Raw genomic sequence first — 27,639 nt, forward strand, 5'->3', positions numbered from 1 at the left:
TGAGGTCTGGTACACAAGGACAAGTCGTAACTTTTGAATTCGAGAAAAACACTTTGAATTTTGGGTAATTTTGGGTTTCTGGAAACCTGGCGCAACTGCGCTAGGGTGTGGTGCGACAGCGCCAGTGTCCCAAAAAGTGATGGATTTGAGTTCAATTTTTGGTTTCCAATCCATTGGCATGATCATGCCAGGGGTAGACGCGACTGCACTAGTGCCCCAGAAACCCAAGTATTTCTGTGGGTACGACCGCGCCAGATTCCTCGAATTGATGATTTTCTGAATTTCAGGATTAAGGCTCGGAGTCTCGGGAATCTATTTTCGAGTCCCAATTGAGGGTTTGAGGGACCTCTTAGTGCCTCAATAACTGGGAATACTTGTGCCAACTCAGGATTTATACTTGATTATTGATAAGTGTATACTTATGTTGTGACTAGGATTTTCGCGAGGCTTGGGATATGGAATGCACTCGGGGTCATTTCACTATTAGCGCAGGACGTGAGGTAAGAAAAGTTAACATTGCATATAGAGCGGGCATTGACCCTATTGCATCTTGAAGTGATTATGATTGCATTAACTAAATGAGTTAGATGGTGTATGGTTATTATATACCTTGATTGTTTGTGAGTATGTGGTTTTTACCGTAATCCTAGTGCAAGGCGACGCACTCTATTAGGCATCGACCGTACACATGGTGATGGTGATGCAGATTGCTTGATATTGATTGTTATAGAATATTATGATGATTATCGATTATGTGAAATGTTATCTATATGAGTTGTTGTATGTTCATGTTGTAATTGTTATGCATGTCTTATGAAACCTTTCTTGCTGGGCCTGAGCTCACAGGTGCTCTATAGTGCAGGTAAGGGCGAGCTAGGCATAATTGGCCATGAGTTGGAGAGCTTTGGAGAGGCGCATACATATTCGTCAAGCTCGGCCGCCACGGTCGAGTAGTATGAGGGACTTAGGTTACCAATCTGATTTTGCTGCTTATGCCAGCTAATTTTTTAACTTTGAGTGTAATTACTTTTCATTTAGATACTGTTGTTGGGATCCTTGTAATTTTTTTAAGTTTTAATAGAGAAAGTTTGTACCATTTTGACCAAAAATTTTATTACCTAATCTTTGATTAGTCTTAATTACACTTTTGAGTCCAAATGACTCGCTTAATGAGTTAAGCACTAATTTAAACACATAGTCTAACTGTCGTGTATTAATAGGGCATTACTACATGGTATTAGAGCTGCCAAGGCTTATGGTTCCTTAAGATTAACCGAACATGTACGCCCACTGCTAAAGACAAGCTTGACTCATGGTTTGGTATTTAGTGCTTTGAATATGTGTTTAATTGCGTAATTCAATGAGGTGCCTTACCTCCATGCTAGAGTAAGGCGCATGAGATATTCGGATGGGGCCTGACCCCTGACTGCTATATGAATGTGAAAGGGAATGTTTATTAGTATTGTGGTTGCATGTGAATGTAGTGGTTATTTGAGTTAGATAGTGGGACGGTCTAGAGACGGTTATGACTGTCTGGAGACGGTTATGACTGTCTGATTAATCAGAAGCATCAATTCTAGAAGTATTTGAAATAGTGCTTCCAAGATGATTAATCATACTCTATGGCAAGAGTGTAAAGGCATAATACGTCATTGTGGAACCTCATATGAATCCTCGTGAAGTGGGAGCATGTGTTAGCTAATCTGTAGCTGAATGACAAACACACGAGGAGAGACTGAACACTTGAGGTAATAGATTATGCTAAAGAATGTTGTTCAACATCTGCTTCCTATACCGATAGGTGTGGCGGTGCAACGTGAAGTAAGGAAATCGGTTTGAACCATTTTGAGAAATGTTCCTTAAGCGATACGCTTCAGTTTGGAGGGAGACTTAAATCCATTCAGAGTGGGAGTGAGTAGCAGATAGGCAGGTATAGTTTTATCTTGGATTTTATACGGATAGTGGATGAGGATAGGATGGCTATGCCAAGTTTATGCCATGAGTTGGTACTTTGATATGGTGGGAGGTTATAAGTCGGGTTAAGAGTATCGCTACAACAAGTCGGGAAGGATTTTGGTAAATAATAAATTAAAAATATTATGCTGACGCAATGGAGTTGCGAACGTGAATAGGTTCACTAGTCGGATTAGAGCATTAGTGCTGCGAATGAAATGCCTGAAAACCTAATAAGTTGGGAAGGATTACAAATGGTATAGTGCCAACATAGATCACAAGAAAAGAAAGACGTGTTTGGGTGTTGAATCTTATGATATATAAGGATCGAGAGTCGCATTGGTACCAAAAATTACCGTGTATGCTCGGGTGGTAGAGAAACCCTTTATTATTATGAGGAAAAAGAACAAGCGATTCGGAGAGGCTGTCTTAAGGCGCGATGCTCAGAGAACGACACCTCTATTTACAGGATCTGGCAAGGGTGAGGGCTTCGTTTGCTTAAAGGAGAAGATATAAATATTTTGATATTGTCAAGTCATATAAAAGATTTTGAGGGCACACAACTTAGATGATGACCTAGTGCCATATGTCTGTTGTATCAAGTGTAGTGAGAAATAAATGTTGAAGTCCTGAGATGGGCACAATACGGGATTTGGAACCCTGCTATTTACTAAGAGTTAAAGACCTCTAGGAGATGGCTTGAGTCAGGGTTGGGAATTTGAAATGTAAGGAATTACTTGTGAACTGGGTGAATTAGAAAATGAGAATTTTGAGATGGTATGAGTTAGGTATCTTTTGGTCAAAAAAGGGGCAGCTATAGACTGTAGAAAGGGGAGATAGACATTTTGAACTAGTGGAAGAAGATTCTATTGGGATTAAGGGTGCAGTGGATGCACCTTGTATTTAAACGACCTCAATGTTGTAGGCTAGAAACCTATTACTGGAATTGTGGAACTAGAGGGGATTAGAGAGGTTTGAGATTTCTGAAGGTATTACCAAAGGACTTATATGTATTTTTACTGCATCAAGGAAACGAGTGGTGATAGAATTGGCACCTAGAATAGGGTCTAAGGAACTTTACTGAATGGTACGAGCAGAGTGAAGAGGATGCAGTCGAGTGAGCTACTTGACTTAGGGTGAATCAAATCTAGCTTTTAACCATGGGGTGCGTCAGTATTATCCATGAAGAAAATGGACCAATTAATGAGGATGCAGACCAAGTACTGAGAGCTGAAGAGGTAACTATCAAGGATAAGTATCCATTATTAAATATTTATGACTCGGGGGATGGGTTGCAAGGTAAGACAAGATTCTTAAAGATTGATCTTCGATTTGGTTATTACCAGCTAAGGATCAAGGAAAAATATATTCCAAAGACTGCTATTCACATAAGGTATAGACATCATGAAATTTTGAGGAAGTCTTTTGAATTGATCAATGCCCTATCAGCTTTTATAAATCTGACAAATAGAGAGCTCGAGGATTGTTTGAACAGTTGGTATTTTAGCTATTAGTAATACGTTGACTTACTCCCAATCAAAGACAGAATACGAGCAATATTTTTCTACTTGGATTTACAGAGGTTAAGCAGACATAAATTGTGAGAAAGGTTCAAGCAAAGTGAGTTTTGATTGCTTTAATTAATATTTATGGATTATGTTATGAGAAATGATAGGTTACAGTTGAACCTAGTTGAATCAATTAAGAGAAGAGCAGAAAATGATTTGGCCAAGGCCAGGGAATACTTTAGGAGTTGGAAGCTCCCTGAGTTGGCAGGGCACTATTAGCGTTTTGATGAAGGTTACATGGGGATCATAACATCATTGACTGAACAAGTATGTAAGGATTGGAAGTGGGTGTGAAACGACAGATGTGAAGAGAACTTCTAAAGGTTAAAACACAAACTTATTATCGCACCAGTACCTAGTTTTTTGTCTGAGAATGAAGAATTCCTAGTGCATTGGGAAAGTTTCACGATAGAGTGATGAATCTAGCACCAGTAGTGCACCCCTATGTAAACTGAGGAAAAGGAGCATTTTCCTAATTTTGACCCGTTGAGGGTATATTTGTATTTTTATTGTGTTATAGGCTTGAGACCATATGATTATGTACATGATATTCGGCATGAGTCGATCCGTTTGAGCAATGTAGCGGAAAAGTCACAATGGGGATTTATACCCAACCCTGGTGAGCCAAGGGGTATTTCGATAATTTTACATATTTTGGGAAAGTACTTGCAAAATGAAATTTATTGGGGGGAAATATTGGAAGATTAGCAGGTTAACTGTGAGATATATGTGTAAATTTAGGTTTAGTGTAAATTGAGACAAATGACTAAAATACCTTTGGGTTTTGGTTATGGGGGCTTATGAAGGTAAGGGCATATTGTTCATTTGGCCATGGGAATAGACAAGAATTTCGCTAAGTGTTGGACAGCCATCATTCACATGCTCACACACACAAATTGAGAAAAATTGGTTGATTAGGGACTTTGAAGGAGATTTAAGTTGTTGGGAAGAGGAATGAACTGCCAAGGATATTTGCTAGCACTTGGGATTTCAAAACTCGGAGGTAAAACTCATTGTTCTTCCTCTTTAATGCTCTAGACAGAAAGTTTAGAAATTTTATGGAAATTTTGGATTTCTTGCTTGTTTGGGGTGTTTAGGTGGGATAAATGGGTATAGAATAAGATCATAATCATTTTTCGTACTTGGTTGTTGTTGGGATCCATAATTGTGAGATGTGATTCTCAGATTTTAGAGAGAAAGATTGGGTTTGAGACCCAAAAATGCAACTTGGTGATTTACTAGGTATTTGGTGTTTTTGTACTATATTTTTGTTATATTTGGGTTGTAGAAGCTATACTAGGGCTTATTATGGCAAAAGAAATTGTTGGAAAGTAAAGTTATATCGAGGTTTTGAGGTCTGGTACGCATGGAGAAGTCATAAATTTTAAATTGTGGAAGAACACTTTGAATTCTGGGTAATGTTGGGTTATTGACGACCTGGCGCGACTGTTCTAGGGTGTAGCACGACCGCGCAAGTGTCTCAGAAAGTGAGGGATTTGAGTTTGATTTTGGGTTTCTAGGCCATTGGCGCGACCACGTAGGAAAATGCAACCACGCTAGTGCCCCAGAAACCCAAATATTTCTGTGGACGCGACTTCGCCAAAGGCAGGCACGACCGCGCCAGGTGCCCCAAATCGATGATTTTTCTAAATCATGGGAATAAGGCTCGGGGTCTTGGGATCTCGGGAATTCATTTTGGGGGCCCACTTGGGGGTTCGGTGGACATCTTAGTGCCTTGATACTGGGAATATTAGTTCCAATGGCTAGAGTTTTGATTAGAACTCGGGATCTAGACTTGATTCCTGATAAGTGTATACTTATGTTATGACTAGGGTTTTCGCGAGGATCGGGACAGGGATCGCGCTCGGGGTCGTTTCACTATTCGCGCAGGACATGAGGTAAGAAAAGTTGACATTGCACATAGAGCAGGCATTAGCTCTATTGAATCTTGAAGTGATTATGACTGCATTAACTAAAAGAGTTACATGGTGTATGGTTATTATATACCTTTATTGTTTGTGAGTATGCGATTATTATTCTAATCATAGTGTTGGGAGACACACTCTATTAGGCATCGACCGTACACATGGTGCTGGTAATGCAGATCACTTGATATTGATTGTTATAGAATGTTATGATGATTATCGATTACATGTGTGGCCATGATTTATAAATTATGTGAATTATTATCTATATTAGTTGTTATATGTTCATGCTATAATTGTTATGCATGTCTTGTGAAACTTTTCTTGCTAGGGCTCGGCTCATGGGTGCTTTATGGTGCAGGTAAGGGTGAGCTAACCATAATTGGTCATGAGTTGGAGAGCTTTGGAGCGTTGCATACATATCCAACCAGCTCGGCCGCCACGGTCGAGTAAAATGAGGGACTTAGGTTACCAACCTGATTTTGCCGCTTAGGCTAGACACTTTTGTAACTTTGAGTGTAATTACTTTTCATTTCAAAACTCTTAGTGGGATCCCTGTAATCGTTTTAAGTTTTAATGGAGAATGTTTGTACCTTTTTTACAGAAATTTTTAATACATAACCTTTGATTATTCTTAATTACACTTTTGAGTCCAAATAATTCACTTAATGAGTTAAGAACTATTTTAAACACACAGTGTAACGGTCTTCGATTAATAGGGTGTTACAACCGCTCTCCCTTCATTCTTTTGAAGCTTTTGACATGAATCGAATGGTGTGTTTGCCTCTTTGATATTGAGATGACCAAACTTGTCCAGCATTTTCTCAACATAATGAGCTTGACCTAAGGTATATCCATCAACATTCCTTATAACTTTAATACCTAATATTGTATCAACCTCTCCAAGTTCTTTAATCTAAAATCTAGAGGATAGAAACCTATTTGTTTCTATTATGCCTTTCATGTCACTAATTGTAATGCCCTACTACCTTAGAGTCGTTACTATGTGAGTTAAAAATGTGCCACTAGCTCGCTAATCGAGGTTTTAAGCTAAGCGTGTGACTATACTTAATTTAAACTCGTTTAACGACAAAAAATTATAAAATTTGGACATTCATTGAAATTATAGAAAGTTATACAGTTGGGATCCCAAAAATATTGTTTAGAAAATTGTATTACAACTCAAAATATACACACAGTCTATCTAGGCGACAAAACAACCATTATAGTACATTTTCCCAAAAACAACTCTGGCCATGGCAGCCAAGCACGCCGAACATGTACCTGTCGCTCCACGCTCTCCGTACTCATGGTAGGTCGAACTTTGCTTTGCCCTTACCTGCACCATAGAGCACCCGTGATCCGAAGCCCAGCAAGAAAACTCAACTCATCACATATGACAACTCAATCCAGTAATACACAACTTAAACAGATACCGGATTAAACACATAGCAACCTATGTCGACCCAGGTGCTATACCAAGCACTAGGTTCATGGTCTTCACCAAACGGGTGAGTACAACACCCTTTTAGGGTCTCACCCTAGTGGTCTGCATTCAAGATGCTTAATGCCGGTCCAAGACTTTTCCATTCCCGGCCTTCGCCGTTCTCAGCCTTCGCTGTTCCCGGCCTTCACCATTCATTCATAATCATGCAAGACGTAGCATATTAACTACAAATATTAACACACAAATTAAACACAAATAATAGGGTCATGCCCTGCTCTACGAGCATAAACATTTTTCTTACCTGTGTTCCGATATGACTGATTAATACGATCTCGAGCACGATCCCCTAAACTTGAGCCTTGGCGTAAAACCTAGTCGCAATGCATCAATAAATAAACATCTATCAAGCCCTAACCAAGCAAGAACTTCATATTAATATTTTAGCCTCGAATTCTACTTAATCAGGTAGTAGGATCCTTCCCGATCCCTAAGCTTTGGGTTCTCGGGCATTAAAAATTATTTTGGTCATTTTCCCTAATTTGAGTCGTGACCCGGCCCCTAGGGTCGAATCTCGCTGCAAGTCAGAGACACTTGGCTCTCTCATCTGGGGGACATAGGTTGTGGTGCGTCCTACTTGCGCTGCAGTGCATGGGAAAAATCAGAGGCTCCCCAATCCTCTTCACGGTGCCTGAAGAATAAGGTGGGGCCTTGAGCCCAAAACCCTGCAATCCCCATGCATTTCGACGAGCCAATCTCTCCAAAATTTACCAAATTCAAAACCTATACCTAGAAATCATCCTAGAATTCACATCAAATTAACCTCAATAGTATTAACATCCCAAAAACCATTCCATAATTTTACTAAAGCTCAAAATCAAGTCCTATGTTTGAACCTAAGCCAATCTCTAATTCACAGCAGTAAACTTTAAAAAAAAAAATACTAGAATCAATCCTTACCTTAACTGATGATCACCCCTTGAGCTAAACCCAATTACTTTAAGTTTCAATTCCCTTTGACGAACTTGATCCTGGCTCCAACTCTATGATGAACTCGATCTCTCGGTGTGGTGGCAACCCTAGCAAGTCTGCTGGGAATACATCAGGAAACTCACACACTAGTCTGGTCTCATCTGGCCCAACTGAAACAATCCTACAGGTATCCACTATGTTTGCCAGGAATCCTATGCAACCTTATTGCATTACGTCTCTATCCTTCTGTGCAAAGATCATAGGTACTCGTGGCCTACTCACTATCCCTACAAACACAAAGGGTTCCTCCCCATCTTGTTCAAAGGTCACCATTCTTCGCTTGCAGTCTATCGTCGCCCCGTAATTTGATAACCAATCCATCCCCAAAATCATATCAAAGTCATCCATCACCATTTCAATCAGATCCATAAAAAATTCCCTACTGTTTATCTCTATCGGTAATGCTCTAACCCATCTCCTATAGACTACCAATTCCCCAGTTGGCAACAAAGTCCTTAATCCCCTACCATACAAATCACAAGGTCTACACAAATGATCTATCACTCAAGCAGATAAAAACGAATCAGTAGCTCCTAAATCAATCAATGCAGTAAATGAAGAGCCGACACTAGATATATGACCTATCAGGACTGAGGGACTAGCCTCAGCCTCAGTCTGGGTCAAGGTAAACACTCTGGCTGGAGTGAGGCAGTCGATTTTCTTCGGTTCTTCCTTTCTGGCTTGTGGGCAGTCCTTCCTCATGTGATTGATACTCCCACAGGTGAAGCATGCTCTGACTCTACACTCCCCCAGATGCCACCGCCTACAACGTGGACAATCTGGGAAACTCCTCCACTTCTCTCCCCTGCCCTGAAAGCCACTGAAAGCACCTCGTACCCTCCCATTTGGATGGGGAGGAACAAAACAATCGGGGCCTTTCTCTTCTGCTCAATGGGACCACTACCACAGCTAGAACCAGTCAAAGGAGGCACCGTCCTCCGAGCATCATGCCTTGTGGCGCCCTCTCTCCATATCTAATCTTTAGCTCCCTTAGCTGTAAGGGCCTTCTCCACTACCTGGGCATAAGTGGTAGTCATTGGATCTAATGTTTGTTGGTTTTTATAGATCAAATCAAATATCATGTGTAGTGAAACAACAATCAAAATTGTTAATTTAACCCCACAAGATTTCTAGATCTACTTCTTCACATACATATATATATTGATTCAAAGAGATGAATAGAAAATTACCTCAAGTCCTTCCTTGCTGCTATCTTTTTGTACGGAAAAACCCTTGAGATCTCCCAACAGTATCTTCCATAATGTTCTCAACACACAAAGAACGAGTGTGGGCTCGTTATACAAATCAATAGGCAAAATCTATATATCAGATGTTCTCAACACATGAGATCTAACAAAGTTTGGACCTAAATTTTGTGAAGAACAGTGACCTATGCTTGTAGCACTGTTCTATTTCTCTCAAGGAGATTTCACGATATATTTTCTATCTCTGAAAAGAATCGCTCTGGAAAAACTGATCTCCTATATTTAATATATCCAATATATTAAACATAAATAATATTAGTTATTTTAAACAATTTAAAAATAAGTAATAAGTTATCAGATTTTTGTTTAAATAATAATATATTAATCATATTAAAATATCTCATTATTTATTTAATATTTAAATAACTAAAATTGTTGAGCCAAGATTCTTCTAGAATCTTCTTGTGCGTGTAGCACAGTGTCTGTGCACTGTGCTACACACCCAACCCATGCCAAGGAGGGCATGTGATTTTCCCACCTTTCATCATTATTTAAATACCAAAAATCCCAAAAATAAATTAAATCAAAAGTAATTATATTTTGTTAAATCAATAATTAATTACACATAATTATACAATAATTATGTTTTGTGCATAGAAAAATATTTTACTTATCAAATAAGTCATTTTTCCCATTTTTGTATTTATCTTTGGGAGTGCTTGTTTAAGCCATTTCGGGGACCATGGACCTATAACATTAATCTCCAATAAATTAAAAATAAATAATTAAACTCTTTAATCATAATAGTACATTTATTAATTATAATATTTCTCCACTATAAATTCAGAACTGAACTCTTTATGTTATAGATATACTTTTAAAAAAATCTTATTTTAAGTTGTCCATTGATATAACCATCTTACAATAGTTCAACCCTCCAATTAATTAGTTCATAAATTAGAATGGAATAATTACCATTTTACCTTTCTAATTTACTTCTTATTCCTTAAGTACCATTAATTCACTAGTGAATAATTAATCTATAATCTAATTATAGATTTGAGCTCAAAATCATTCAGTTCCAGAAATAACCCTTAAGGGAACAAATATAATATCCGTTAGGAAAGATTCCGTATTGTTGACACATGTTCCCAGCCATCCATGATATTAAATCTCCAAAACAAAAGTCATTAGCCTCAATCTATTAAGAGAACTTAATGAACGAATCAAAAGATTTAATAAACATAAACAGGAGTTAATGAACACTCAGGATTTAGGTTGATCTATAAATGATCATCAGTTATGATATGAATTACAAATCTATATTATTAAATGGTTTTTGGATAAAGACTTTTATTCATATCAGTCCTTATCATATATAATCATATAATATAAAGCACATTTACCGAGATGTCTTACCACATCAATAATCGAAATCTAGATTATTTGTATCAACATGATACTCAGTAAACCATACTTACAACCCTAATTAAAGAATTCCATAACTTCAATTTGTTGTTGACTATTTTTATTCATTCATGTAATCATAATTCTCTTGCACTAATACAAGATCACATTCTCAATAATGAATATGAAAATTTTCTGATATTTACAAAGAAATTATTCAAACAATAATTTAAATAATCTAAATATAACAATAATAGACCATTGTATTTATTTATTCATTGAGATAATAAATATCTTTTGCATGCTTTTATGACATACTCCTAACAATCTCCCACTTGTACTTAAAGCAAGTAAGGCATTTCTCTCAATCCTATATTACGTACATGACCCTCGAATTGCTTTGCAGGAAGCATCTTTGTAAACGGGTTTGCCAGGTTGTGTTCTGATGCGATTTTTAGAATGGACACATCTCCTCTATGTACGATTTCTTTGTCTATGTGGTATTTGCGCTCTATATGCTTTCCCCTCTTGTGGCTTCATGGTTCTTTAGAATTAGCCACTGCTCCACTGTTGTCACAGTAAAGAACAAGGGGTTTCTCCACTTCAGGAACCACTTCCAAATCCGTGTAGAAATTTTTGAACCTAACTGCTTCTTTAGCTGCTTCACAAGCTGCTATGTATTCAGCTTCCAAGGTTGAATCAGCTATACTGGATTGCTTAATGCTTCTCCAGACAACTGCTCCACCTCCAAGAGTGAATACTGACCCAGAAGTAGATTTTCTACTATCTTTGTCTGATTGAAAATTTGAGTCAGTGTATCCAGTAGGTTCAAGGTCACTACCCGAATATACTAGCATATAGTTCCTTGTTCTCCTGAGATACTTGAGAATATGTTTCCCTGCAATCCAGTGTTCCAAACCTAGATTTGACTGATAACGACTGACAATCCCTACTGCATAAGATATGTCAGGTCTAGTACATAACATTGCATACATTAGGCTCCCTACAGTTGATGCATAGGGATACTTTCTCATGTCCAGTCGGCAATTGACCCTTTTTGGAATTTTCCATAGAGAATCTTTTAAGCACTTTATCAATATAATTTGCTTGTGAAAGTGCTAAGAGCTTGTTCTTTCTATCTCTTAGAATTTTAATGCCTAGAACATAGCTCACTTATCCCAAATCTTTCATTTGGAATTTGACAGCCAACCATTTCTTTACATTTGATAATGTCTCTACATCATTCCCAATGAGTAGGATATCATCAACGTCTAGAACGAGGAATTCTACTAAACCATCTTTGATTTGTTTATAGACACAAGGTTCATCAACATTTTGTTCAAAACCAAACGTTTTAATTATGTCATCAAATCTAAGAATCCAAGATCTAGAAGCTTGTTTGAGTCCATGAATGGACCTAAGAAGCTTGAAAACCTTTTTCTCTTGATCTTTTAATTCGAACCCTTCTGGTTGAGACATGTAAATGGTTTCGTCAAGGTAGCCATTCAGAAAAGTTGTTTTGACATCAATTTTCCAAATCTCATAATCCATTCACACGGCTATGAACAATAGTATACAAATGGATTTTAGAATGGCTACAGGAGAAAGGGTTTCTGTATAGTCAACCCCTTCTTTCTGTGTGTAACCTATGGCTACAAGCCTTGCTTGGAAAGTCTCTACTTTCCCATCCGCTCCTCTTTTCTTATTGAATATCCACTTGCAACCAATGGGTTTTATATTCTCAGGTGGATCTTCAAGAACCCAGACAGAATTGGAATACATAGATTCCATTTCTTGGTTCATGGCGTCTTGCCATTTTTCCTTGTCGACATCATTCATTGCATCTTTAAATGTCAATGGATCATCTTTGTTTGTGTCAGACACAAGCATTTGAACTTCGTGTTCATAGCGTGTGGGTTGCTTACTAACCCTCCCACTACGATGAGGTTCTCTACTATTCTGACTAGAACTAGTAGTTTCCCTTGCCATTTCTCATTGGTTTTTGCTGGTGACTTTGCAACTTCATTCAAGACCATCTCCTCCAGAACAACCTTACTGTGAGGTTTGTGGTTATTAACATAGTCATATTGAAGAAAAGTTGCATTTGTCGATACAAATGTTTTATTTTCTTTTGGACTATAGAAAATTCTACCTCTAGTCTCTTTGGAATATCCCACAAACATGCACACTTCAGAGCGTGAATCCAACTTTCCAGTCTTTCCTTTAAGCACGTGTGCAGGACACCCCCGAATTTGAAAATGGTGTAAACATGGTTTACAACAATTCCATAATTCTATGGGTGTCTTTTGGATAGACTTAGATGGAACAACATTCAATATGTATAGAGCAAATTGAATCGCATAGCCTCAGAATGACAATGGTAATGATGAGAAACTCATCATTGATCTAACAATATCTTCTAATAATAACGTTCTATTCCTTCTTTCTGAAACACCATTTTATTGTGGCGTTTCAGGTGTAGTGAGTTGGGATTAAATGCCATGCTCACGTAAATGGCCCTCGAATTCAAAATCCAAGTACTCTCCTCCTCGATCAGATCGAAGTGATTTTTAGTGATTTACCTAATTGCTTTTCAGCCTCTGCTTGAAATTCTTTGAACTATCTAAATGTTTCAGATTTTCTTTGCATTAAGTGTAGGTAACCATATCTTGAATAATTGTCAATGAGAGTGACGAAAGATTCATAACCTCCTCCTACTTGTACATTAAGTGGACTGCAACGTCCGTATGTACTAGCTGAAGTAGCTCTGTGGCTCTTGAACCTTTAGCTGAGAAAGGTCTCTTGGTCATTTTGCCTTCTAGACAGGATTTACAAACAAGGAGAGATCCAATAGATAGTTCTCTTAAAGGACCATCCTTTACAAGCCTATTTATTCTGTCTAGACCAATATGGCCCAATCTCAAGTGCCACAGATATGTTTTACTATTGGAATGAGTCTTTTGCTGTTTAATAGATCTAGGATTAGTTGTTTTAAATAATTCATAATTATAAAAAAAATATTTGTCGTTCATTATAAGTATGTAAATTTTGTTTATCCCAAAGCATTTGCATAACAAGTAAATAGATAATTTCTTTAAATAATAACTACTTTTTTTTTTTGGTCAAGAAGAATAAAAGTACTTCATTGAACAAAGGAACAGTACAAACTAAAGTCACGGACTCAGAATCAAGCAGAGGCACCTGTCGAACACTAAACAAACCAGAAGCAACTAATTACATTGAAGATGAATAACATACATTTGGTCTGGAACTGAATTCTGACTTCTAGACACTTTGTATAGCCTACATTTAGTTGTAAACTTTACTTCCTGAACTAAACTCAAAACAGATGAGGAATAACCATCATAAATGCATCTATTCCTATTTCTCCAAATACTGTAAATGACAGCAGCAAAACTCATATTAACAATATCAGATGTAACACCACTTCGAGCTTGAGTCAGCCACACCATCCAGCTCATAAAATCCAGAGGCCAAGCAGCAAACCCCAACCAATTAAAGATGTTATTAACCAACCGAGTAGAGAGACTGCAATCGAAAAACAGATGACAGTGACTCTCAAGACATCTCTCACAAACCGGACATAACTCTGAAGTCAACTGTATCTGCAGCCAACTGAGATTATCCCTAGTTAAAAGCTGGGAGTTAACCACCTGCCATAACATAAATCTATGTTTAGGAAGAATTGGTTTACTCCAAATAGTCCTATGATACTCTACCCGTTGCTGGACCTACAGACTATTATACAATCTAGAAGTCTGAAACTTCCCTTGAACACCAGCAGATAATATGGCAGTAGGTCTAAAATGGTCCTTGAGACGACAAAGCTTCCTCCAATACCAGCTACAGTCTCCTTTCAATTCATAGTTCCAGATATTGACTCCTTTCAAGTAAATGGAATTGATCCATTTAACCCAAAGCAAATCTGGTTTATCAGACAAGGCCCAAACATACTTTGCTAAAACAGCTCGGTTCCAGTTAGCACGATCTCCAAATCCCAGTCCACCATAGGCTTTAAGGAGACAGACCTTATTCCAAGAAGGGATGTGCATCTTGCTTCTCTGCCCAGAAGTTCCCCACAGAAAAACCCTACAAATCTTTTCAATTTCCTTGACTATGCTTTGAGGCAAAACAAAGATTGTCATCCAATAGTTTCGAAGCCCAAGTAAAACTGAGTTGATAAGTTGAATCCTGCCTACGAAGGAGAGATGTCTACTCGCCCAATTCTGAATCTTTAAACGATATTTCTGAACTATCACCTCACAATCTGCATGTTTCCATTTAGTAGGTCTCATGGGAACCCCAAGATACTTAAGCGGAAAGGTACCTTCTGAAAGATTTATTTCAAGAACAATCCTAGTTCCTTCAAAGCTTGGGACACCACCAAAAAATATTTGAGATTTTCCAGAATTGATGCTAAGACCTGAAGCAGTAGCAAAGTCTTCTAGAACTACCTTAACACTTCTAACAGCTGGGAGAGAACCTTTATAGAAAATAAGCAGATCATCTGCAAAACACAAGTTAATTAGCTTGAGAATTTTGCACATAGGGTGAAATCTAAAAGGGGAAATAAGGGCTGCATGTTGTAAACTTCTTGTCAAATATTCCATTATAAGGACAAACATCAGAGGTGACATGGGATCACCTTGTCTCAACCCTTTCTCCACTTTAAACTTGCCTTGAATTCTACCATTCATCAAAAGGGAATAGGACGTGCTCCTAACACAAGACATTACCCAACCTATGAATTTCATTGGAAATCTAAGTGCATTTAGCAGGTCCTCAAGAAAGTCCCAATCTACCGTATCATAGGCCTTACTAATATCTATCTTAATAGCACATCATGATGACATAGATGTCCTCCCATAGTTTTTGATAAGATCTTGAAATATCATTATATTATGGTCTATTGTGCGACCTTTAACAAATGCTCCCTGGTTTGCCTGTACAAGATCAGGGAGAACTACAGCCATCCTCTTACATAACAACTTAGCCATGCACTTGTGCAAAGTAGAGCAGCAAGCAATGGGCCTATAGTCAATAGCCCTAGAGGGATTAGCTACCTTAGGAATCAAAGATAATGTAGTTTCATGAAGCTCAGGCAGGAACAGACCAGTTTCAAAACACTGAGATATAGCAGCACAAACCTCATCCTCTATATCATGCCAAACTATTTTGAAGAAACCAGAACCAAATCCATCAGGGCCTGGAGCTTTGGTTATTGGTATGCTAAACAAAGCCTCCCAAATTTCCTTCTTAGAAAATGGTTTCAAAAGCAACACTTGCTGTTCAACTGAAAGCTTCGGACCCATCTCTATATTCTGAATTTTAAGTTTACCAGTAGCCGAACTAGTACTTCCCAGAAAAGCTCTGAAATGACCCACATAATGAGAGACAACTTCTGAGTATTTATAAACTAAGTTACCTTCTTCATTTATGAATGAGACAATACCATTCTCTGCTTTACACTTCTTTAAAAAAGCATAAAAGAAGGAGGTGTTCAAATCTCCCTGTCTCAGCCAAGTTATTTTACTCCTCTGGACTAATAAACTGTGATACAGTCTTTCCTGAACCGAAAAGGCTTCAGCTGCAAACCTCTCATCTTCCTGAAAACAGAGAACTTAGGGGTGAGCTTGAGCTTGTATCTTAGATTCTTGATATGACTCTTTTGCCTTATAATAATTAGCTTTTAGATCACCTATTCTATCCATATTAAAAGACTTCAGACAGTGTTTGAGTCTCAGCAACTTGAAATAAACAGCTTTGATACCAGTAGCTTTAATCGGAGATCTCCAGCTAGTTAACACCTGATCATGAAACTCAGGGTGCTCAGACCAATAGTTATAAAACCGAAATATCTTAGATCCCATATTCTCTAAAGACTGAATTCTAACAAGACAGGAGCAGTGATCTGAGATGATTTCCCATCTAAACAAGACCGTAGACTGAGGAAACAAATCAAACCACTTTTAATTGATAAGAACATGGTTTATTTTAGAATAGATCCTAGCCGCACCATCTTGGTTATTTGTCCATGTAAAATAAGAACCAACACTTTTTAAAGGCTCAAAATGAGCACCTCCAAGCCACCGAATAGAATCATCTAATTTAAGGTCTGAAATAGGCTTTCCTCCCAATCTGTCCTTGCCTGAAAAATGGGCATTAAAGTCCCCTAAAATTAGCCAAGCTTTATCCATATGAGTAGGCCTTTGCAACCCTTCCCAAAGACTTCGCCTACCATCAATTGAATTAAAACCATAAACAAAGGTAACACCAAAACTCTGCTGCACACTTGTCATCTTCACCAAACGGTGAACCACTTGAGACGATTCCTCTAAAATATTGATTTTCACAGATAATCTTCTCCAAATTATCAACAGCCGGCCTTCTATAACTGAGCTTGTGTGAAAATCCCAATTCGGAAACTCATGTTCCATGAACCTACTTATTTTACTTCCCTTCATTTTAGTCTCCAAAACATCACACACTCCAATTTTATTACTACTACATAAGTCTCTAATAGGGCTATGTTTATTAGAACTATTGAGCCCTCTAACATTCCAGCACAAAACATTGCAGTTATCCATTGAAGATACCTGAAATATAATTACCTTCTTTACCACTCCCCAATGACTCTTGAAGCACCACAAACTTGTTAGCTTTCTTGTTCTTTTGATCTACATTATTAGCCTTACTAGCTGACCTCTGACCCTCCTTTGCTTGAACAACCACTCGTTTTGGGGTAAGCCAGTGTTGATTTTTCTGAACTCTAACTTCACTCCCAGCTAGACCATCTTTATTAGGTGATAGAATCTCAACTGGGTCAGCCTGAACCTTGTCATCTTTTGGATTTGCCTGAGATACAACCTGCTTCGACTCTTCTTCCTTTAGTTCGCCAGTCCCCTATTCCTTTTCCTCCATATTAGTTATAGGCTCCTTCCTAACCCACTGAGCATTCTTATCCTTTCTACAATCTGTCATTGAGTGACCATAACCAGCACATGTCTTACACTTAATCGGTAACCATTCATACTCAACTCCCTGCTCCATCATTTGGCCAAGTTCATTAATATACTGTATACTTTTCGGGGGGTTATCTGTAACTTCCATTTCTACTAGAACTCGAGCAAACTGAATACGAGAACGCTCCCTTGTGAATTTGTCCACCATTATTGGGTTACCAATTGTACTCATTTGAGCACTGAGACATTTACTACCCCAATATTGGAGCCCCAAATCATGAAGACGGATCCAAAGAGGAACAGATCGCACAAGATGAACATCACTCAAATCTGCCGTCCAAGGACGAACTATTACAGATTGCCTATCAAAGTGAATAATGCCATTTTCTAGAACATGATCCCTTGTTGCTTCATCAATGAACTTAACCATGGTTAAACCCATTGTCATTCTTGCTATCTGAGCTATCCCAAGATGACCCCAAACCCTCTTAATGAACCCTTCAAAAACAGCCATAGGTGGGTTTGCACCTAGCACCATGCAGATCACTGCCGAGCTCCAATTTGCAGATTGCATTTTAACCTCCTCAGCGTCAACTCTAGCAAATTTTTTGTCCCTCCCTATAAATCGGTTCTGTGAACTCAAGCTTCTGGTCCGAAAATGACAGATTACCTGCTGTGAAACCTTTCCATTGTCTTTGAACAGAAGTTTGAAAGTCTCCCTCAGCCACCTTGTCCGCCCAAGAGGTCTTCTTAGAAGTCGAATCATCCTGGCCATTCCCTTCAGTTGTGAATCCCGACCCAAAGATCTCTTCAGATTGACGATTCAAATCCACTTCTATAATCTCTTCTTCTTCTCATGTCTCAGCAAACTCTTTGCCCTCTAGCACTCAATCGTTGTCCTGGTCATGAATTAGAGTCTTCTCTTCCAAATTTCGCTGTTGATCTTGCTCTCCTACCTAATTAACTGGCTTACGTAGTGGCTTCTTTCTCTTCGCCATGGGAGGGAACAAACCACCACTCACCTCTTAATTCAAACAATTAGAGTAATAATAACTACTGTTGACGGTGAAATCTCGTCAATGAAATTAGATCGGAAAACTCAAAGGTAAGTCAGGTGATGTTTATATAAGAACTGAGAATAAACTTTAAGGAAAAGTAAACACAGATAAACAATGGAGCAAGCCTTGGTATATTTCTCAATAGCCTCTGCATACAATGAATTTTCCAACCCCCTTCCATGTGGAATTAGGATTTATTATATAGTGGGCTCTAATGGCCCTAGATACATTGTGGTCCAGGGGACCAAGTAGTACATAGGTACACTATTTGGAGAGTGGTTTCAGAGGTTGTGGTGTTGCAACCAGTACAGGGACAGGTGCCAGGAGGATGTCTCCACTATTTGTCCGTACCAATATCAGAGGAGTGGTGCTGGTGGTAGTGGTGTCGACTCTGACATCTGATTGGGAGTATGCAGGCCATGTCCTTTCTCCTAGTGCCCCCACTACCTGACTAGCATGAGTGCCACGGTCAGACGTACGGGGCCTTACAAGCCGTACCCCGTACGAGATTATACCATCATGACCCTTCGGAATCATACTTTGGCTTTCACTTCTAGACGCTGGGGTTTCCATAGGCATCTCCATGGGAGATGCCTTCTCGAGATGAAGGGTGCGAGATGTTATCACGCGAGCCCCTCGCGGCTTAATCATGGCAGAGTTATACGAGGCCACCCCTCGTGGAGATGTCATGAGGTGCTCCCACACGAGGCCGTCGGGGCTAGGAGAGGCCCCCACGCAAGGCCGCCCCTCGAGGCTAGGAGATGCTCCATTCGGCGAATATGGCCCACTTCGCACCGAGGCCTCGCGAGGCACACCCTCGCGCGCCATATGCAGGAATCTTGCGAGGCACGCCCTTGCGTCCCCATATATAGGCGTCTCATGCCAGCGCCTCCATATGTAGGCATCTCGTGCCAGCGCCTCCATATGTAGGTGCCTCGTGCCAGCGCCTCCATATGTAGGCGCCTCGTGCCAGCGCCTCCATATGTAGGCGTCTCGTGCCAGCGCCTCCATATGTAGGCGCCTCGTGCCAGCGCCTCCATATGTAGGCGTCTCATGCCAACACCTCCATATGTAGGCGTCTCGTGCCAGCGCCTCACAAAGCACACCCTCGCGCGCCATATGCAGGCGTCTCGCGAGGCACACCCTTGCGCCCCCATATGTAGGCGTCTCGTGCTAGCGCCTCCATATGTAGGCGTCTCGTGCCAGCGCCTCCATATGTAGGCGTCTCGTGCCAGCGCCTCCATATGTAGGCGTCTCGTGCCAGTGCCTCCATATGTAGGCACCTCGTGCCAGCGCCTCCATATGTAGGCGTCTCATGCCAGCGCCTCCATATGTAGGTGTCTCGTGCCAGCGCCTCCATATGTAGGCGTCTTGTGCCAGCGCCTCCATATGTAGGCGTCTCGTGCCAGCGCCTCGCACACCTGCCTTACCAATTTACCTAGGCATAAGGACCTCGTCTAGCGAGGCACATCTTGCCTATCTTTCATGATATTGCTCAAGCATAGGGCCATATGCTATTTTCCAAAGCATCCCTAGGCAAAGGGATGTCTCGCCATAGGACCATAAGCCTCGCTATGCGAGACACCTTGCCTTGTGCTCAAGGGTCCATATGAGATCCCACTTCTTGACGGGATGAAGACCTACAAAAGGCACCTTTCCTCGCCATATCTTCCGTGATGGCCCATAGGAGAGCAGCCACACCTTTAGTCATTCATGGGCCTAAGCATGTATTTTGGGTCTTTTACAGGCATGGAATATTGAGCGTCCACAACTACTTTATTAATAAAAGAAATAAATGTTATGCAAAAAAATAGAAATAAGTTTCCAAACATTAATAATCAAAATTACTAATAATAAACTAAATTTCTAGACTGTAGTTTTCTTTGTTTAAAGAAATCTAAAATTTCTAAAACAAAATAAAGAAATTTAAATTGTTCAACTAACAATAAAATTACTAAATAAAACTACTCTCCAACTTCTCCATCTCTTTACTTGCTATTAAAATCCTCATTAGTCTCTTCCTCCTTTTCAGGGTTCTGATTCTGTAAAGGAAAAACAAAAGAAAAATAGATTAGTGGCATATATTTTTGAGTCTACTATCAAAAACTTTGAATATGATATTCATAGTATTTGAATCTATTATTCAAAGTTGAAAAATATATGTATATCTTATTTACCTTTTTCGTTTGATATAAACGATGACACTCAGCAAAGACTTCCTCTGTCATTGCTCGCCACATCTCATGTGTTGAGTCATAGTGTATATATTTTTCCTTTGTTTCGTTAGGCATGGTTGAAAGCATGCAATAATGTGCCAACCGATCGGATTTCATCTAATTTGCATATTTTTCTTCTGCTTCATAGCTAGTAGCCAAAGGTGGTTCTGTTGGAGGTTTGTTACAAACAGTTGACATCATCTTTTTATAAGAAAAAATGGTCAACATGCCTCGAAACCAGTGTTGCATATTTTCAAGTTCAAAAAACAAGGATTTGAGAAAGGCATCGGTGTGTAATTCACCAATAGACATTTTCTGAATAAGAAGTACAAATATTATTATATTTAGAAAAATAAAGATCAAAGTTTCAGAAATTAAACGTGATGCATGAGCATAATTAAAACACATAAAATAAAGTTTAATTTCCACGATAAAACTTTCTAACAATTAAAGTGCTGCCTTAGGGTCGGTCAAATTAATCTTAGAGAATTTATAACTTATCTTTATTGTTTAAAACTTAAAATAACTCATTATTTTTCTCTTTTAAATATTAAAGTACTGCTTAGCTTGGTCAAGTTATGATTATCCACTGCAATAGCTTAATCATAACTTTGTGAGTGTAACCCATTATTTCGGAGTGCATGACTTAACTTAGGACATGCCGCCTTAGGGTCGGTCAAACCTAAAATACATCATTAGTTCCTATCTGTGTAAGAAGTATAACCTTGCTATTGACATGTCTAGACAACTTCCTTAGGGGGGCGGAAACAAAGCCGTTGCGAGGTGCTATTCATATCTCACGGTGTTATATTAATAATGGAGATCATGGGTTATGTTGAGTTATCAACCCTCTCCCACTCACTATTTTGAAATAAGTATTTTTAACCTATTTAATTCCAAATTAATTATAGATTCTTTAAACTTTATTAATATAATTAAAATTGGTAAGAAAGCATGTTTCTAGGTCCATATCAAATTTTAAATTGCCAATTATATTCATCTAAACTTTACCAAAAAACTATTTTAAAATAAAGTTGGTTTAAAGAAATTAAGTCATAAAGACTTAAAAAAACGGTGTGATATTTTACCAAGTTTTCAAAAAAAATAAAACTAAGTAATTTATATGCAATTGGTTTTGCAAAACAAATCATATAAACATATAAGACAATCTTAATAATCATGTTTCTACCAATGAATTGCATGATAATAACTGTGTGAGTTTTTATGTATGGCACAAAATGCATGAACATATTGTCAATCACATGAAAACAATTATTTAAATAAATAAACAATAAATGTTGAACCGGGTGCTTTTGGGTATTTCTAATTTTACAACCTCTTTATAAAATTAAAATTAAATTAAAAGTGCCTAGATCTTCATCGGGCTTCTTCACTTTACTTTCAGTAGGATATGTGTCGTTGGTCCCGAATAATAATAAGAAAACAATTTTCTAATTATCTTGATTAATTAAAACAAAACTTTTAAATAATCATAATTTTATTTTCAACTAATTAAAACAAATTTTAATTAAAAAACAGAAATAAATTTATTTAAAATGTGTTATCTTGAAAATTAAATTTTTAAATAAGATATTAAAAAAAAAAGTTTGTTAGGATAACAAAAATATGTCATTATTTAAATATCAAATTCCTAACAAATAGGATATTTAACATTTTAAAAATTAAAAAAAATAACAGATTAATTTCACAAAAATAAAAAAAAAATATCTGGACTAGTAAGACAGGGACACGTGGCACTGAAAAGTGCTGTCGGGGCCCACTGTACCGAACCGTACGGACTCGTCCGTACGACGTCCCCAGCCACGGCTCAGAGGATGGCCTCGAAGGAATGGTGGCTGAATTCTGAATCCAGGGCTCCGTTTTGACTATGTTTGATCAGAATTACAATTTTATGATTTTAAAAACCAAATAAGATTACATAAATCCTACGCCCCTTAATGGCTTACACAATGATCTAATCATAAAGAAATCCTAACCCAAAAATACCATACAATTATCGATTCAACATTCCCATGCATTCAATCATATTAAGCCATCCATTCATTCATCATAAATAAATAAATGCATAAATCTAAACCCACAAAGATTCAATATATATATGTGTGAAGATGGCTCTGATACCATTTGTTGGTTTTTATAGATCAAATCAGAAATTATACGCAGCAGAACAACAATCAAAATTGATAATTTAACCCCACAAGATTTCTAGATCTACTTCTTCACATACATATATATATATTGAATCAAAGAGATGAATAGAAAATTACCTCAAGTCCTTCCTTACTGCTATCTTTTTGTACGGCAAAATCCTTGAGATCTCACACCAGGTTCTTCCAAAATGTTCTCAACACACAAAGAACGAGTGTGGGCTCATTATACAAAATAATAGGCAAAATCTATTTATCAGATGTTCTCAACTATTGAGTTCTGATAAAGTTTGGACCTAAATTTTGTGAAGACCAATAACCTATGCTTGTAGCACTGTTCTATTTCTCTCAGGGAGATTTCACGATATATTTTCTATCTCTAAAAAGTATCGCTCTGGAAAAACTGATCTCCTACATTTAATATATCCAATATATTAAAAATAAATAATATTAGTTATTTTAAACAATTTAAAAATAACTAATCAGTAATCAGATTTTTGTTTAAATAATAATATTTTAATCATATTAAAATATCTCATTATTTATTTAATATTTAAATAACTCAAATTGTCGAACCAAGATTCTTCTAGAATTTTCTGCGTACTGTGCTACACGCCCAACCCATGCCAGGGAGGGCATGTGATTTTCCCAATTTTCATTATTATTTAAATACCAAAAATCACAAAAGTAAATTAATTCAAAATTAATTATATTTTTGTTAAATCAAATAACTAATTAATTCTCAATTAGTTTATTACACATAATTATATAATAATTATGTTTAGTGCATAGAAAAATACTTTACTTATCAAATAAGTCCTTTTGGCCATTTTTGTATTTATCTTTGTCAGTGTTTGTTTGAGCAATTTCGGGGACCATGGACCTATAACATTAAGCTCTAATAAATTAAAACTAAATAATTAAACTCTTTTATTATAATAGTTAATTTATTAATTCCGATATTTCTCCACTATAAATTCATAATTGAACTCTTTATGTTATAGATATACTTTTACAGAAATCTTATTTGAAATTGTCCATTGATATAGCCATCTTACAATAGTTCAACCCTCTAATTAATTAGTTCATAAATTAGAATGGAAGAATTACCATTTTACCTTTCTAATACACTTCTTATTCCTTAAGTACCATTAATTCCTTAGTTGAATAATTAATCTATAATCTAATTATAGATTTGAGCTCAAAATCATTCTGTTCCAAAATTAACCCTTAAGGGAACCAATATACGATCTGTTAGGAAAGATTAGATTCTGTATTGTTGATACATGTTCCCAGCCATCCATGATATTAAATCTCTAAAACAAAAGTCATTAGCCTCAATCTATGAATAAACCTTAACGAATGAATCAAAAGATTTAATAAACATAAATAAGAGTTCATGAACACTCAGGATTTAGGTTGATCTATAAATGATCATCGGTTATGATATGAATGGCAAATCTATATTATTAAATGGTTTTTTGATAAAGACTTTTATTCATATCAGTCCTTATCATATATAATCATACAATATAAAGCACATTTACCGAGATGCCTTACCACATCAATAATCGAAATCTAGATTATTTGTATCAACATGATACTCAGTAAACCATACTTACAACCCTAATTAAAGAATTCCATAACTTCAATTTGTTGTTGACTATTTTTATTCATTCATGTGATCTTAATTCTCTTGTACTAATACAAGATCACATTCTCAATAATGAATATGGAATTTTTTTGATATTTACAAAGAAATTATTCAAACAATAATTTAAATAATATAAATATAACAATAATAGACCATTGTATTTATTTATTCATTGAAATAACAAATGTCTTTTACATGCTTTTAGGACATACTCCTAAAAATGTTATCTTAACATCATGGGCTATCATGACGTTCAATCCCCATACAAATTGATCCCTCCGTGCCATATCAGTAGGCACCAAGTCCGGCACTAACTTCGCCAACTGATTAAAATTCAGCACATATTTTGTAATAGTCATTCTGTTCCGAGTCAGGTTAATAAACTCATCCACCTTCGCAGCTCAGACTACAAAACTTTAATATTTCTCGTTGAAAACATCTCTGAATTCATCCCAGGTCATAACGGTCACATCCCTCCTCTAAGACACAACCTCCCACCAGATGCGAGCGTCTCCTCTCAACATATAACTGGCTCTGCCCGCAGTGTGTAACGCCCTGGGTAGCCAAGACCGTTACATTGTGTGTGTATAAAGGTGCAAGACTTGTTAATCAAGTCATTTAGTTAGAAACATGTTACAGAAACTATAATTGAACTAGGGTTAAAATATTTTGGTCATAAAAGATAGATTTCATTTAAATGAACATTTTGTACATGGGATCCCAAAAGAAATAGAGTTTAAAGGGCAGTTTACAAAATTCCAGGATATATACAACTACTGGCCACTCTAAGGGAAAAATAGACATTTTAGGTTCTCCTATCCCTGTACCATCTCTCGGCTGTGGCGGCCAATCAGCTGACTACGTACATTCAGCCCTAGAGATCTCCAACTCAGGACTAGTCCACCTTGCCCTTGCCTTTACCTGCACCATGCAGCACCCGTGAGCCAAGGCCCAGCAAGAAAGCCATGTTATTGATCATAAACGATAATCAACAGTCAAATATTTCACAAATCATTACTCAGATATACAATAAGTCATATTGCCCACAAGATCAAACACATCAAACTATAAGCCAATAATCAGTCATCCAGATAACAAACTTGTCACAATCATCAGTTAACCAACAATACACATATCACACAATATCCAGGGTCGACGCCCTTAGGTCGCACCCTCTAATTATCCCACTGACTCCAGCTCGCTTAGGCCAAGCTCAGTGATTATGTACTTAACCTCAGCTACCAATGGCTGAGCCACTCCCTATGCACAATTATTGATTCTGGCACTCTTAGGCCATTTATTGCATGTCGCCATGGCGTAATACCATCTTATTACATCACATCCAAATATAGGGAACTCTTAGTCCCAGCATAATCACAAAACTGGGTGCAATTCTTACCTTTGATTCTAATTGCTTTGATTAATGAAAATGACCTTCAAGCACGATTCCGTCTGAGCCCTAGCTGTAATGACCCAACTACTCTAGACTTTTGGACCATTAACGAAACTACACATACTAATCCTTAATAAAACTTACATTGTGAAAATACCATAACTTTATTAGGAACTTGTAAACATAAGAGTTACTTACATAAAATGTCAAGTAGTATATGGGTTCCCATTGTCTTTAAAAACAAAACATACTTTAAAATAAAAAGGAGTTACATAACAAGTGCGGAAAATACATGTAAAACCATAAAAAACAAGACTACATCCTCGAAAATCGAACTCTCGACTCCTTGAATCCATTCATCACTGATACACATCCCCCAAGCATCCACGAACCTTACCGCCACTATAGCTATTTTCCTGCACATATAAACAAAAAGGAATGAGCCTAATGCACAGCAAGGAAAATCTACCACATAGTTCATATACATAAATTTCATAAGAAACATAAAAAAAACATAACACAACATACATTACACTTATATCATACACATACTATAATGTCCATTATTACTTGGGGTCCCATAGACCAAACAAGTCATATGCCCATTAGATTAGTGGGGTCCTACTAGCTAAGTAGGTCATATGCCTATAATCTATTTGGGGTCTTGTTAGTCATATGGGTCATATGCCCAAGCCTACAAACATACATATCATAACACTTATCATAACATAAAAACATAAGATAACATAAACATATAACATATAGATTCTATCCTATTTTCCTTACCAAAATTACCGGGATAAGAGGACAGAGGTGGGACTTTGGAACACTCCTAAGAACCATTTGAAAAAGAGTGAGTATAGAGAAGAAGAGAAATGAAAGGAAATGGAAGGAATAAACCATTGAGAAAAATACTTACCAAATCCTTTTTGCTCAAGAACTTAGATTTCCTAACCAAAATAAAGATTAAGGTTAGAGCCTGAGTAGAAGACTATGAGAACTTAAAATAAAATAATACCAATGAACTAAGGTGTAGAAATACCTTGAAGACTTGTAGACCAATCTAAACCTCGAACCGAAATACTATGAAAACTTACTTCCCCAAGTGTTTGATAAGCTTATGATGATCAAGCTTATGATTTCCCCACCCAAGTGTTTACACTCTCACACTCACCTAGCAACTTGCAGCCTCTGAACTTAGAGCAAAAGATGAATAATGGATGGGTACTAGGTCCTTTTTATAGAGTTTAGGAATGAAAGGATCTTAATTTAACTTGAATAAAAATAATGGCTTTTTAGGTGAAAATAATTTGAATAATCGTTCAGCAGAGGCTGAAGACTCGTTCAAAAAGGTGCTGGACTTATCAAAAGGTTAAATGGCTGAATGGAAAACAAATTCAAAAACTTTCAAAATAAGCTGAAGGAGGCGATATATCGCCCCCTATAGGCGATATATCGCCTGGACCATTATGCCCGAGGCAAACATGCATCATTTCGTGTTTTCCGTATCTACGTGCTGCGATATATCGCCCCCTATAGCTGCGATATATCGGCATTCGCTGATTATTTAAACACGAAATTACACATTTTTAGCTTAATTCAAATTGAGTAAACAACCTTGACTAAGCCCTTA

At 37.5% G+C, this 27,639-nt stretch overlaps 1 protein-coding gene across 1 annotated transcript; it reads right to left on the bottom strand.

Annotated features, from left to right (window-relative positions):
- Positions 1 to 13,764: 13,764 nt before the first annotated feature.
- On the bottom strand, positions 13,765 to 18,292 carry LOC133832121 (uncharacterized). The gene is made up of 8 exons (XM_062262505.1): positions 17,501 to 18,292; positions 17,167 to 17,458; positions 16,609 to 16,889; positions 16,315 to 16,500; positions 15,499 to 16,161; positions 15,201 to 15,384; positions 14,291 to 15,062; positions 13,765 to 14,083 (listed from the first exon to the last, which is right to left on the bottom strand). Exons 1-8 carry the CDS (start codon positions 18,290 to 18,292, stop codon positions 13,765 to 13,767), a joined length of 3,489 nt encoding a protein of 1,162 aa, XP_062118489.1.
- Positions 18,293 to 27,639: the final 9,347 nt, after the last annotated feature.

This window comes from Humulus lupulus, chromosome 4 (genome assembly GCF_963169125.1).
Source record: "Humulus lupulus chromosome 4, drHumLupu1.1, whole genome shotgun sequence".
NCBI lineage: Eukaryota > Viridiplantae > Streptophyta > Magnoliopsida > Rosales > Cannabaceae > Humulus > Humulus lupulus.

Bases quoted from the DNA above. Each gene is read 5' to 3' on its own strand.
- LOC133832121 (XM_062262505.1), bottom strand. From the start codon at position 18,292: ATGGCCAGGATGATTCGACTTCTAAGAAGACCTCTTGGGCGGACAAGG. The intron at 17,459-17,500 runs GTTAGGAAGGAG...GAAAAGGAATAG, and splicing joins AGGATAAGAATGCTCAGTGG to GGGACTGGCGAACTAAAGGA. The intron at 15,385-15,498 runs GCAAACCAGGGA...TGTGCTATTAAG, and splicing joins TTCTCCCTGATCTTGTACAG to ATAGATATTAGTAAGGCCTA.